The sequence below is a fragment of the Falco biarmicus genome, chromosome 6 (assembly GCF_023638135.1).
Source record: "Falco biarmicus isolate bFalBia1 chromosome 6, bFalBia1.pri, whole genome shotgun sequence".
Classification (NCBI taxonomy): domain Eukaryota; kingdom Metazoa; phylum Chordata; class Aves; order Falconiformes; family Falconidae; genus Falco; species Falco biarmicus.
In genome coordinates this window covers 28769596-28783956 of record NC_079293.1, presented here as the reverse complement: position 1 = coordinate 28783956, position 14361 = coordinate 28769596, and the positions used below count along the sequence as shown (strand labels likewise).

The 14361-nt window shown below is 45.5% G+C and overlaps 1 protein-coding gene across 5 annotated transcripts in view; it reads right to left on the bottom strand.

Annotated features, from left to right (window-relative positions):
* Positions 1 to 247: 247 nt before the first annotated feature.
* Positions 248 to 14361, bottom strand: part of HPCAL1 (hippocalcin like 1) — a 66700-nt gene continuing 52586 nt past the window's right edge. For all 5 annotated transcript variants that reach the window (XM_056343101.1, XM_056343100.1, XM_056343104.1 and 2 more), the window contains 3 exons: positions 5695 to 6097; positions 4423 to 4528; positions 248 to 1454 (listed from right to left, as the gene is read on the bottom strand). In XM_056343101.1, the coding sequence (XP_056199076.1) occupies positions 1357 to 1454; positions 4423 to 4528; positions 5695 to 6072 (582 nt within the window). In that variant the 5' untranslated portion in view covers positions 6073 to 6097 and the 3' untranslated portion in view covers positions 248 to 1356. The remainder of the gene's footprint in view (positions 1455 to 4422; positions 4529 to 5694; positions 6098 to 14361) is intronic.

Here is a 14361-nt window from a genome sequence, read left to right as displayed (position 1 = left end):
CAAGGTACTTTTATTCTGTAAATCTGTGGTCACAACAGCCTGGCCAGTGGAGCTGGCAGCCTTCCTCCACCACCTTGAGCTGCTCCACATCCAGCAGAAACTGAGCTGTCAGCTTCCCGCAGTCGTCACCAAAGAATTGCCTTCACCCAGGATCCAGCTGGTACGGAGCAGGATCCCACAGGCGCCCGCCTCATCCTTCCCCCAAATACGCGATGCCAGGAACTTGTTGCATGACCAAGACAGGCAGTGACAAGAAAAGTAGTCTTTTATTTCAATTAATATTTCTTGGCATTAGGCAGATATTAAATAACACTGGAATGCACAAGACTATTAACATATCGACAGCAAAAGGGAGGAGGTGTAGCCAAGTCAAGAACAGCAGTGCGAGTCACATCACCTCGGGGCACTCAAAAGCCATTTAACGCAGCAACCACCAAAAGTAGGACTCCACTGAGAAATACAAAATGAGGATGAACTCCTTTCAGGTCTTTTGTTAATACAGTAATGTTGGAACAACTGACAGTAAAAATGAACAAATATTTGCATTCAGGAATTAAACAGAGTGAAATATCCACAAACTGCTAGTCATGCAATTCTTTTGGAACAGCAATTTGCTAATGCATAAATATCACAAAAAAAACAATCTCCAAGATCTGAATAAATCACAGACAACTAGAAGAAACGAAGCTCGAATACTACTTTATGCCTTAAATAGATGACCTAAATATTTAAAATTTTACTTCACCATATATATATAATTTATATATATATTAAAAGAAAGTAAAGACCATTAGATAAGTGCAAGCAATTTTCCTCAAAAAGAAAATTGGAACCATGCCCAGGAAAGCTGCTTTTTTTTTTTTTTTCCTTTTTTTTTTTTTTTAAACTTCCTACTCCATTCAGTCTGCTTTGTGTTTTGTTTTTTTTTTTTTTTTTACACAGTAACTTCTGAAGCAAAATAAATTATCTACCATCTGCTATGTCGGGTAAAAGTCCTACCTAGTATCTTCTTGGGATCTACTAGAACATCACCTTTCTTACCGACTAAGTGAAGTGGTATCTCACCAGAGATTTGAACTCTTTTGTAGCTGCATGTAAACATACCTTTCGATTAATGTTTAAAATGTGTAGAGTGAATCATAACATTTGTGGGGAAGCAGAAATGGAGCTGCCGAAGGAGAGCTGCACTGGTGTTAGCGAAGGGAGCGAGGGCTGGATCGCTCGGACACAGGCGCACACAACCTGGCAATGGGATCTTATCTGCAAAGTGTGGAGGGATGGTTGAGAAGGCATCCGTTTGCGAGCAAAGCTTGAAGGACACAAGCCGAGATTCTCTGTGCACACTGTCCACTTTAATCAGAACTGACTCGCGCTACTGGGGTCGCACTGTAACAACCGCACAATGGAGGGATCGCTCTTGGCACCTTTGATGAACTCTTCCAGCGACAGTTTACCTGAAAGGGAAGAAGACCAAAAGGGATGTAATTTTTAAAATGTCAGCTGTTGCCACCACCATTGCTGTAGCTTGAAAAATCCTTCCCTCCCCGAAGCAACACACGTATATTTAATCTATCACAAAGGCATTCAGGGGAATTTAGTGCAATGCACAGCAGCCAAATCCTACTCAAGCCCTTAAGCCCAGATGTATTTTTCTTCTGCAAAACAATCTAGCATAATAACTGTTATTTTTTTATTTAAAAAGACAGTACCAAATATAAACCCAACTGTTCTAATGTAATTTGGCAGTTTTTTGCCCAGAACCAGACTATACATATTACATGACACATGAACACGAGGTGTGGTACCTGAAGAGTACACACTTTGAAAATGACACTTTAAACCTAAATATCCCAAATTGCCCCACTCTGCTCCCTTGTTTGTTGTGACATGTAGGGCTGAGCAGTGATGGCTTCTCCTGCACCTACCAAAGCTCTGAGCAACCCGGTCTAGTTGAAGACATGGCAGTGTCACGAAGACGTGTGATGGCAGGGGGGTGGACTAGATGACTTTTAAATGTCCCTTCCAACCCAAACCATTCTACGATTCTATGACTCTACAAGCCACTTGCTGTGCCCTGCTGGGTGTGCGGGAACAGCAGCAGTTTCACAGGACAGCAAGAAAAGCCAGCCTTGGGGAGCCACCTACGGCCACGCATTGCTCCTGAGCGTTTCTGCTTTACACAGCTTTGGTTCAAGCCAGGGGCACTGACTTGGATGGACCCTGTAACAGTCCGTGGGTCTGAAAAGGCAATCTCTGGAAAAGCAACCATGAGGAGCAACCGCCCTGGCTCCAACAGTCCCATGGCACAGCATGGCTCGGTATGGCAAGGAGGAAAGATCCCATCTGGTCTGTCAGACCTCATCCCGGGGCAACCAAGCTTCCTGGCAGGTTTTTCCCAAACTCGAGACCAGACCCCTGCACAAATGTCATTGGGAGCCTGTAAGCAACCTCTGCCTTGCCTGCTATCACCAATACTCTCCTGCTCCACTACTCTGAACCATGGCAGAAATAAGCCATAGAAATATTAATGAGAAATGAAACACTTTTCCCTACGAACCGGAGGAGACAAGCATCTGCTGCGTCCCTGACACTGTGTCTGCTGATGTCCCACTATCTCATGCTCCCAGCACAACCTACCCCTACCTGCACACAATGCCCCAGGGCCGTCCTTACCCAACCCACATGCTCCACTCGAGACAGGCAGGACCCATGCATGAATATCTTGCACTTGGCAGCTGCCTGCTGCCACTTTTGGCCACGTGCCCCCGAAGGCAGGGAGGCACAAGCTCATTGTGCTGGTTTTCACCAGCCCCAGGATGCTCCCAGCCTGCCACAAGGATGGGGAAAGGACTGAGCTCGGTGGCCAGCACCTGAATCAGGTCAAACAGGTCAAAATAAGCAAACCTTCCTCTTGTAGAAATCACAGAAGCTAAACAACCTGTGGCACACTTCTGTCTTAATTTCTGGGGTTTAAGCCAATGTTCCCAAACCAAGCGTTCTCTTAGGTTTTTATCAGCCTGAAAAAGAGTACTTATAACTATCAGAACATTGATCAGTTTTCTTCTTTCCTTACAATATTTAAAAGCAAAGTACAAATCAAAATCTATTTGCAATGTCCAACAGTCAGATAGGGAAGAAGAAATATTTCCAGCCACCAAGAGCACACGCGCTTCCCCGTGCACAGACTTTACTGCTTGGCACTGCACGGCTTACAGGGCTGGTATTTTACTGCAAAAACGATGATGTTATTTCAGCAACAAAGTGCATCAGATGGAGGATGTATATAGCAGTTTTTTTGACCACTACTCTGTTGCACATCTGCATGCACTGCTACTTTCTCTGCATAAGAAAAAATACTTTAATCATGTTATTGTAGGGCCCTCCACATGTGAAGCCAGGGGATGAAGTGCTAATTTTGATGAAGTTAAAGGTAAAATATGCAAGGACTTCAGCAAGGCCAGGAATTTGCCCTGGGGGCTGCATCTGCAGATGCCAAAATACAGCCATAAAATTATTTTAAATAAAAACCTTTCTATACATAAGATCATGTTTTTTCATGTCTCCATATCTCAGTACTAGAAGGAAATCTTGGCTCCTGCTGAGTGCATCAGTAGGATACAGCTCCTGATTTTGATGTGGGGAGCTGCCACCTTAGCTGCTACCAGGATAATTCCCAGGAAAAGCTCCATCTCAAGTAGGATGAGAGGAAACATGTCAGCAGGCTGACGGGCAGAGGAAATTGTTTCATTTTGCCTGTGTTTTTCAAGCCTAAGGAAATGAGCTAGCTCAGGTGGACAGGCTGTGATGGGTGCACTGTCAGGTAATCTGTCAAGTGGCTCCATAATTAGCTCGGGAGCTGTTACATCCCCCTGCCACACGCACTGCAACAGAGTAAACACTGCAGATTCAAATGTGACCATGCATATATGGACACATGCCATAGACATGCACAGAAAAGAAGTATTATGGACCCAGGGGAATTTTTGCTTTCCCAAATTGGGTACCCAACAGCATCCCCAACCCACATTACCGATGACAAGCACAGGAGTGCAACTCGATCAAGGGCAACAGGAGCAAAACCTCGGTGCGTAGTTTATGCTATGCCCAAAGAAAACAACCCAAAGACTCACAGGATTTTCAAAGGAGCCTCTGCAGAAGGGGATTCACTCATGAAATGCGGAGGAAGGACTGCTCCCCTTCCAGCCCCACAGCAGGAAAGGTCTCTCACCCACTGCCCCCTTATTCACCCTATTTGTTATGGACTGCAGATGCTCACCGAGGCCAGGCAGAGACCAGAGGCGCTGGTGGAGACATCCCTGCCCTCTACCCCTCCTCCTGAAATACCACCATCTGCTTCTACCAGCGCTGGGCTAGAAAACCTCTACTTCTAGAGCCTATGAGGGGGTGCTGGTGGGAGCCTACCATCGTTGTTTGTGTCCATCTGTCTGAAGATCTTGTCTGTTCGCTTCTCGGGAGTGGATTCATCTTCCGGCATCTTCATCACTGATGAAACCATTTTGTAGATTGCCTGAGTATTAAAAAAATAGAAAAACAAAGATATAGGAAAAACACGACCCAAACAATAAAGCATCAAGCCTGAGAAAAAGAATTTCAGCCTGTAGCAATAAAAACAATGCAGCTGACCCTGGCAGGCAGCTGCAGGACTTTATAAAGCAAAACAAATAGGAGTTTCTGACTGCAGCCCTTTTTATTTTTCTTTCCTGTATTCATTCAAGCTTCAAAAGAAGCTCCCGCACCGCTAGGTCAGTTTAACTGAAAGTCAGGGTCTAGATTAACGTACGAGCAGGACTGAGCTAAAATACAGGAGGCAATGGTGTGTAATTCTCTTTTCTGCAACTGGGCTAAGCCATCACCTCTTTGGCTGGCTCTCAACATACACTCAGTTAAGTGTGTGCGTGCAGGGTGTTGTATGGATTACAGGTGAATATGAATAATATATAGGAATAGGGATTGCTTTTCTTTGTGGATGGGTAAGGAAATGCATTTTCAGACTTAGATGAGACCTCTTCAGGACGTCTGCAGTCCTAGCCCTCCTCCTAATGGTCCCCGCTCAGCCATGAGGCCTGATGGCCAGGGCGCTGGCACCGGCTGAATGCATGAGGTGCTTCCCAGAGCCCCTTGCAGCGCACTGGAGACAGATCTCAGCCCCAGCGTGGGTGGCAAGCAGCCCTCTGACGAGGCCGAGCCCCAGCCGGCGCGTGGGGCAGGGGCACCGGGAACTGCCTACACGCCCCCCTGCTACAGCCCATGGGCTACATGTTTCCAGCCTTCCGGAAACAAAGACATGCTACAGCCTTTCATCCAGAGCTCATGTTGACTCAGATTTGATGTTTCAAAGTATTCATTCTGAGATTAATCAGGTCAGTAACATTTGCATTGGGTCTATTTTGATCCCAACAACATGCCGCTAAGCGATCCCTGGGGAGAGCTGCAAGATTTTTGGCTGCAGGCCAGTTGCACAAGCGCCCTGTTTGTATCTCAGGGCCGTCTCTCATCTGCATCTCATAGGTCCCACCATGGACCCCAGTGTCCCTTTGGGAACTGTGGGCTCAGGAGCCTCCCTGGGGCAGCAGTGACCCAGCTCAGCACATCCCTCATCTCCAGTTCTACCTGTCTCAGGATGAAGAGGTTACAGCAGCACGAATAAAACATCAAATAGAGACGGCGCCTCACCTGCACTATTTCTAGCATTTCCCCACGGCTGATGTACCCGTTGCCATCCAGGTCATACATACTAAATGCCCACTTCAGCTTCTGTTCCAGCTTGCCCCGGGAGGTGACGCTCAGGGCGATGATGAATTCCCTAAAGTCAATCGTCCCGTCGCCATTGGTGTCGAAGGTGCGGAAGACGTGCTCTGCAAACTTCGACGCGTCGCCGTAGGGGAAAAAATTTGCGTATATTTTTTTGAACTCTTCTACAGTCAAATGGCCCGTTGGGCAATCTTTTAGGAAGCCCTTGTACCACTCCTGCAGCTCGTGGTCTGTGAACTCGGTGTTCTCGCGCAGGTCCTGGAGCACCTCAGGGCGCAGCTTGCTGTTCTGCTTCCCCATCCTCTTCTGGATCTGTGTTCAGTGGCTGTAAAATGAGACAGCATCCGCCTCAGCTCCAGCCCCACGCCGTGGAGAGGGGCTGGGACAGGCAGAGCCCTGTGGGAAATGCAGCCCAGGGCAAGGGGGAAAGAGGAAAAAAGGGATGCTGTAAGTCTAGGAAACTAGGCAATAGGAAAATTCATTTCATTTGGCCTTTTTTCCTCTCCTTTAGGCCCTCTCAGTTCTAGTACGCTGCAGAAGGACAAGGGAAGGTAGTTCAGGAGGGTCTGTTCAGGAAATACTAATCCTTATTATTAATCCTTATTATCTGCGAAATAATAATCCTCGTTATTTAAGTTCTCCTCTGTCCTGCTCCTCTTTCATATGGTTTGTGATGCCCAGGTCTGGATTCCAGCTCCTGACCCACCCCACCAGGCTGATCTGCTGTGACAATCGAGCAGGAGCAGCCAGGGACAGCAGCAACGATGAAAAGTAAAATCCATCTGTTCAAAAGTGAAAGTAAGCCGGGGTGAACAAGGAGCAGGAAGGGCAGGCGGCTCTGTGCCAGCAGTGTTTGCATCATGCAGATGATCTCTGAAACTCCTTGGCTTATGGAGCATCTCCTTCCTCCCTGCACCTCTCGCCCCACGGCAGCCCCCCAGCGCGGTGGGGCTGGGTCGGTGCTGCTTGCAGCACCATGGGGGTCGCAGAAGGCTGCAGCAAGGGTAAGCTCAGCACAGCCCATGCTCAACAGCATCACCCCAAAAGACTTCTCCCTCTTTTTCTCAACTGTGGGGGCAGCGCAAGCAGACGGGTCACTGCAACAGCAGCACCAACACAAGGTACTTCATCCTTTCGAGCAGATCACAATCCTCTGCCCTCCCGGACAAGCAGGGAAAAGGGCTTTTTACAGCAAAATGTTCGGCAAAGCAACTCCTTTCAGGTTTAGTGGGGTTTATACTTCTATTTAAGCTTATTCAGTAAGTTCAATATTCCCCAATGTGAGAAAAAAGGCATTTTAACCTCAGGATTTTATCAGGATGTCAGGAGGGGGCTGGGTTTGTCCCATCCACTGACAGTGCCCCATACGGTGCAGGTGACCATGCAGGTGCGACCACCCAGCAACAGGAAAGCTCCTTCAGGAAAATGAAAGGTGGTCTATTTGCACTTAGGAAACAACAGAAAACAAACAAAACCATAATATATTTTTGGCTTTTGTCCCTTTCAGCCTTCGATGGCATCCCAGCAATACCAACCCAAGCAGCCAAGCAAAAGGCTGAGCTGCGCCTCCTTCCCCGGATCCAAGAAGTTTATTCACAAGCTTTGCCCAAAGTCACATCCAAACCCCTCTGGTTTTGGTTTGCATAAAACTGGTCCAGCATCAATGACATTTCTCTGCACAGCCTGTTACGCCCTCGTTAGGCTTGCTCACAGCCGGTGCAGTAGGCAGGTTACACCACGTGGCCACTCAGTAAATGGCAAGAGCTAAGCAACAAAGAGTGCAGAGACCAGGCAAAATACAACACGGGCTAAGCACTTCCCAGACAGTAAGAATCCCAGGCACGCATAAGAACCTATTTAAAAAAAAAATGTTAAAGGTCAGCAAAAAGTAAGTTGCTCTACAGCAGAGAGATTTTCAACAGCTGAATTTAAGCTTGTTTTATTTGTACTCTACTTAGTCTCTGCATAGCCTCAGCAATGTAAAAATCCACATCCTGCTCTGTGGCTTAATGCTCAGAGACAAAAACCAGCCAGCTGCTCATTAGTTCAATGTATCGGGCTTAACAGAAATCTGGGTTGTCATTAGCACTTCTGTTTTCTAGAAAAGCTTTGGAGCTGAACTATTGGCAGCTTTATTTTTGCCCATTATATTGCAGAGTTTTCTCCGGGCCCATGACATACCTCTGCTTGCTTCCAACATGCAGGGATGCTACCACTCCCTGTCCCTGCCAGCATCATCTCTAGGAGAGCACTGGGCTGCCCTCCAGTTAAACCACTAACTCCCAGATGCTCCCGCTGCATATCCATCTCTGAATCTCCCCTGCTCCAGATACTCATCCTTGCAGTGCCAAGGGCAGAAAACACAATATTCTACTTAGCTGCAGTCGATTTCCAGAAAACAGCGGCTTGGAGCAAAAAAATATGTGGACAGTGATCCTTTTTTTTTTTTCAGAGCAGAAATTGTGACACTATGTTTCTGTCCTTGGGCAAGGAGGTACCTCCAGGTTCCATCTTTCAATGAACCCCTTCACTTCATGATGCCTGAGCGCTTTGTAAGAACTACCGTCCCCATCCAAAAGCGGTCCCTGCTGCACCTGCCACTGTCTCGGACTTCCCTGGGAGAAAGGCAGGAGGATTGGCAGAGCCCGTTCAATGCAGGAGCTGGACTTTAAGCAGAAGTAACCTCAGCTTTAACCACGCACAGGGTTAAGGGACCATAAAACTTCCAACTGCTAGTCAAAAGAGGTTTGAAAAGGTTCAATGCCATTTTCCCCTGCTCCTGTAATATCTTTATTGTTCTTGTTCCCTTTAAAATAGAGGGCCCCGGACAACAAAGAGGTAAGGTGTTCATTTCATTTATTAGATTTCACTACTTCTACTAGTGGTAAGATATATCCTGTTACTTGGATGGATGCTCATTTAACATCCGCTTCAAAAGCTTTATATTCAACTAGTCTTTGCATTCAACAAATCACAGGTTATTTCAACCTTTCTTCTTCTTTTACATTGTTTTATACCAGAAAAGTAATGTGCCATGCTCTGAATACCAACCTTTTTTGCACATCAGCTTTCTGAAAGGCTTCATAATGTGTTCAACCCAAATGCAACCCTGCAGTTGCTGTAACTAATTTGTTAGAAATAATTAAATATCCAACATTAACATTAATTTATTAAAGCCGATCTAAAAACACCCAGCTTCGATGTGAATTGTGTTGCAGGTAGCTCCTCCAAAGTGAAACGCCTAAATACCTCATTAATCATGACAGCAACCCCTGCTGCTGGCATCCAACTGACATTTCATTCGATTGCTATAAAATGCTTTCATCAAATCACTTTCCAGAGGCTCACCGGCTGATTTAGCCACAAGACCACTCAGAGGATGGCTGCTAATGGAAATCACAGGGAGTGAGTCTGGGATGCTCAGGTCAGTCCTGTGATTAGGGCTGTGGGACATTTCTTAATGAGCCTGTACCAGCCAAATCTCCTGCTGCAGTGGGTGTAGAAGGCAAGGAAGGAGAGACATCCTTGCACCCAACACTGCCCTGGGCAGTCGACGGAGTCCTAACTCCAATTACAGCCTGCCTGTCCCTCATTTCCCATCACGCCAGGGTGAAATCCAGGGAAGTGATGCTGCATACATTGCAGCAAGGTCTATCCCGGCTTAGCATGATGAGCAAAAGCCCTCAGAACATCCGGCACTATCATGGCAGTAACAAAAATCATCACAGGAATGCCCTTGAGGTGATCAGACAAGGAAAAGCTCGGAAGTATAACCGCAGACCAGTAGACTTCACAAGTGTATCACTGCTCATGAAAGCAATGCTCAGTCATGTAAGGCTCAAACAGGGGGAAATGCAGATGCATTTTTGTTCCAGTTTCACACCAAAATTTTTGTTAAAATTATGTGGTGCTGCTGCCTGCCTGCAATAAGCCTACATTCAGCCAGGCTAGAAACCAAGATGCCAGAGAACTCCTACTTGAATATATCCTCTGTCCTTCTAGGCTCAACAAAAGTAAGCAATAATCTCGTAGCAAAAGCCTAGCAATGAGAAAAAAAGGTCTCTTACTGAGGCCGAGGTACACACCAGTTAAACAGCTGAAGTAGCAATTCTGTGTTTTTACCAATAGATGGAAGGGTTGTCAGCATCCACGCCCTGAAGTATTTGAAATACTTGTAGCAAAGCTCAGTGCATCCTACTTCTACATGAACACTTTGTCAACCACCAGTTACTGCAGGTAGAAGCATTCTCGGAGCACACAGCCTGGAGAGCTGGAGGCCAACCCAGCTTTTTCACTGCAAACCTTCTGAAGGCAAAAATCCCTTGAACTGAACTCCTGATGGGACACTCTTAGTGCATCAGCTAGGGCTGCAAAAGGAGGAATGACTCCTTAGAGGTGCACTTCCCTGTGCAAACCCCGTTGAATACTGATTTAGTGTTAGTAAAAAAAGGAAAATTGATGAAATGCCTGTCTACAGGACAGAAGTGCTCTCCAGCAGAGAAAGTGCACAGAGAAATAGAATAAACACCTTTTATATTATCTGAGCTATCTGCTTTGCAGGGGGAAATCTGGCACCGTTTTTCTTGCAGTGATCACTTATAAAACTAAACAAGCATGTCTGAGATCTGTTACGGTTCTGAAGCTGAGGCACAGTGCCTCTGGGGCTGAGGAGCCCCAAGCAAATGAACAGCATAAGCCAGACATCAAATACTGCTCGAAGTTGGTCTGAAATGCAAGAACCATTCCCACAGGTGTGGAAGATCATTTTACTAAAACACCTCAAGTGTCAGATCCATCACTGGTGCCTTCTGCCTTGGGCTGCAGAAGAACAGACAAAAGGATTTAGCCCACAGGGACCTTGCGAGCATCATGTTAAGAAAGGCTTTGCTTGGAAACACTGCTTTATAGTGATGGTGGTCAAACACCAGCATAGGTTGCCCAGAGAAACTGTGAAGCCTCCATCCTTGGAGATACTGAAAATCCAGCTGGACACGGTCCTGAGCAATCTGCTCTACCTGAGCCTGCTTGAGCAGGGAGCGTGGACTGGACGATTTCTAAAGGTCCCTACCAACCTCAGCCATTCTGTGAAATAGCCTCAATATCCTTTTTTCTATGGTCAGGTGAAGACAAGAGCCATGAGGAGGTCCTGCTCCTCTGGGGCAATTCAGCAACTGTGGTGCCTTGTTCTGAGGCTGTATTTTTTAAAGTTTGATACTTGTATTAAAAAAACAAACAAAACCCACAGGTAGTCCAAATAAAAGCCTCAGTCACTAAAGATCTGTGCTGCCACACTTCAGAAACGCACCCTCGAGGAGAAATGTTCTGAGGTCTGGTAGCACCATTGCTCACCAACTCAGTCAATGCACAGATGTATTTAAGAAGACTCCAGTTCCTGCGGACCAAGCTACAAGAGGGAGCTGGGTTCTCGGGCACCCCAACTAGCAACAAATGTCTAGCGGTAAGAAAAGATCATGTAGCAAACAAGCTGCAAAATGGGATTATAATGACATCTTCCACACCGTGCTTTGCCCAGGGCTGGTCAACAGGTCTGATCTGAACTGGGAGGGGAAATGTGCAATTACATGGGCCTGGGATGGATAATGAACCCTGGACTAAAGGGCAGATTTTGTTACATGTTTTAATGCCAGTATCCTAAGCAACCAGTGTTGCAAGAGAGAAAGCACAGGATATACAAATACGTTGCTATAGATATCTGGTCCTGCCTGGTAAACTCATGTGAATTTCTTTCCTGCCCTGTGGCAAAAGCAGCCCCGATGCTCGTGTACCAGCTAACCGCAGCACCTGCTCCGTCTTCCCAAGCCATAAACTCAGGGCCACAAGCAGCAGCTTCTGATAAAGTCTGAAATGCAACAAGGAATATCTTCACCTCCTGAAAAGCTAATAAAGTAAGTAGCGAGACAAAAGAGAAATCTCAATGGATAATGCGGCAAAAAACTGAAACCCGGCAGAAACGCTGTGGGGTTTGAGATGCGAAAGGCTGGAGCCAAAAGGAGCTGAAGCTCCTTCTCCTGCTGCCTTTGGGGAAACAGAAAGAGAAATGAAACCTGACAAGCGAAGAACCCACCACACTAAATAAATAAATGGGCTTTTAAAAGTTTTCACTTCCAATGACTAATCACGCTTTTCTTTGAATAAGTAACATTGCTTACTTCCAACTTATTTTCAAGTTGAATGCTTTTCAGAAACTTATTAAAAAAAAGTAGGTGAAGGGGAAGGACCACCCCCTGTATCACCCACACGTTCAGCTCCAGAAAACTCAGTAACAATTCAGGTACATATAGTGAACATCCTTCCGAAATGCGCAGTGAGTCGGTAACGGACCTTGAGCCACCTTACTTTGGAATTTTACCCATGAACACGTACCCAGGAACTCTGTGGTCTCGAAAACCCAACTCCACGTCTGGGATGAAAACCCATTATAGGTAACCTTTCCCCCCTCCCAGCTCACCAAAGCAAGTTGTAATTAAAAAGACTCCAATCCTGCAAACAGCTATGTGAGAGGAATATTTCCAGGCTGGCACATTAATTTCATGGAGTCAGGTGCAAGGGCTGAAACCTGAGAAATTCACTTACAGGTCTCTGGATTGCTCTTGCCTATTGAAGTCCCTTTACTCAGAATTATATTCCCGATTTAGAGGGAAAAATCAATTAGTCTCTGACACTGAGCATCAATGCATTAACCCAAGAACCGTTTTTCGTTCATCTCATTGGTATGTGGTGCAGAGGCATTTGCAGATGACAGCGCAGCAGCTCCCCAGCCGCGGTAAGCACTGCGACAAGCCAGGGCACGCTGGTACCCGCTGCGCCCACCAGCACTGGCCCCCATCACCAGGAGATGAGAGTTTGCCATCGAGGGCATGGTTACAAATTCATTGCAAAGAAACCAAACAACCACAAAACACCCCCAAACACTCACAAATTGCTGCTAACGAGGAAAAAAAATCAGACCTGTGGTGGGACCAGAAAAGTGGCAGTTTCTTGGGAAGCTCTCCGTAATATTCCCCTGCTCAGGGAGGAGAGCTTATTACTGTAAAGGGCAAATATTCCCAATGCAAATAAGAAAAGCACAGAAATACTTTGAGTAAATTAGGAAATTGAATTAATTTGGGTGGGAGCAGATCAGGCAGCAACACAGCTTGCGATTGCAGACAGGAAAAGAAAATCATGAGTGGATTTTCCTTGTCGCCTCCCTTTGCCTCTTCCTTTTTTTTTTTTTCCCCCCCTAAAATGAAACCAAGGGAGGAGCAGCCAGCCCTATTTTGTCTTCAGATGCTGTGCAATGTTGGCAAGGCTTAAAATAAAAAAAAAAAATGGTTTGTTTACACAATATTACAGAGCAAGGAAAACATGTCAGCACAATGTCTTAGCACACAAGGTCTTTTTCTGAGAAGGTTGGGTTGCATGAGGAAAAGCCCAAATCATGTTCACCGAATACACTGTTGTGATACATAATTTTAAATAAAGCTCTGTGAGTGCAGGCCTGCAGGATAGGGGAAAATGCCTGATGGGAATGAGGAAATCAGAGAGTACATCACAACCTTTTAGAAAAAAGGGAAGTGACAAAAATCAGCACCGGGCATTATATTTTTAACGTAATTAAACCCCCAGAGTTAGCATGGTTGGGCTCTTTTGTCATTGGGTTTCGAAAGTTTCATACCATCCATTGATTAAATTGATGAAGGCAAATCACATAATAGTTTTCTAAAGAATAATCACAGCCTTGGGAGAAAGGAAGCTGGATTAAATTCAGAACAATTAGCCAAAATACAGCAGCATCAAGAACCAGCCAGTGGCACCTGAGCAAACCTGGCAGCATCAGAGCCATTTACGTGAAGAAGATGGGGAGTTTGGGGATAATGACACTTCCTAAAAAGTCAGTGGCAGACGATAATCAGCCCTCTGCAAGACCATCCTCACTGCTAACGATGCCCCTAAATGAAAAAAAAAAAAAATCAGAGATCTGACGCCCTTCATTTCCAGATGCAGGTACGGTGTTGGGATACAGGGGCTGGAGGAATCAAGGGGATTTCAGGGTAGCTAATTTGAAGGGAAGAGAATCGAGCTGGGTTTGCTTCCAAAGAGTGGGAAGAAACTTTTTTTTTTTTTTTTTTTAAAGCATTATTTAGCAGAGGTATGCTTAGTAAAAAGATGCTGAAAAATGTGGGTTTAGAGATCTGTCAACTAGCTACCTTTAAGAAAAATTCACCCAACATTTATTTAGATGTTTAATTAAAAATACTGAAACACTGGAGGGGGGGGGGAGGATCAACCAAAAGAGAAAGACTGTTAGTAACATTTTCATCCACTACATACACAGCTATTGCTAACAATTTCTATTACTACCTACTTTTGTGTTCCAAAAATCTCAAATCTAATATAAATTAATCTGTTTATTTTATTAATCTAGCTTTCTAAATAAGTTTGTTTGTGGTATTTTGTTATTTTTACACCCATCATAATTTTAAAATAGCACAAAAGCCACTGGTTAACTTTCTTGTAAAAATATACTCCACTAAACCAAAATTCTTCTCAAGACACTTATTTTTCCGCTTCAGTGACAACCACCAA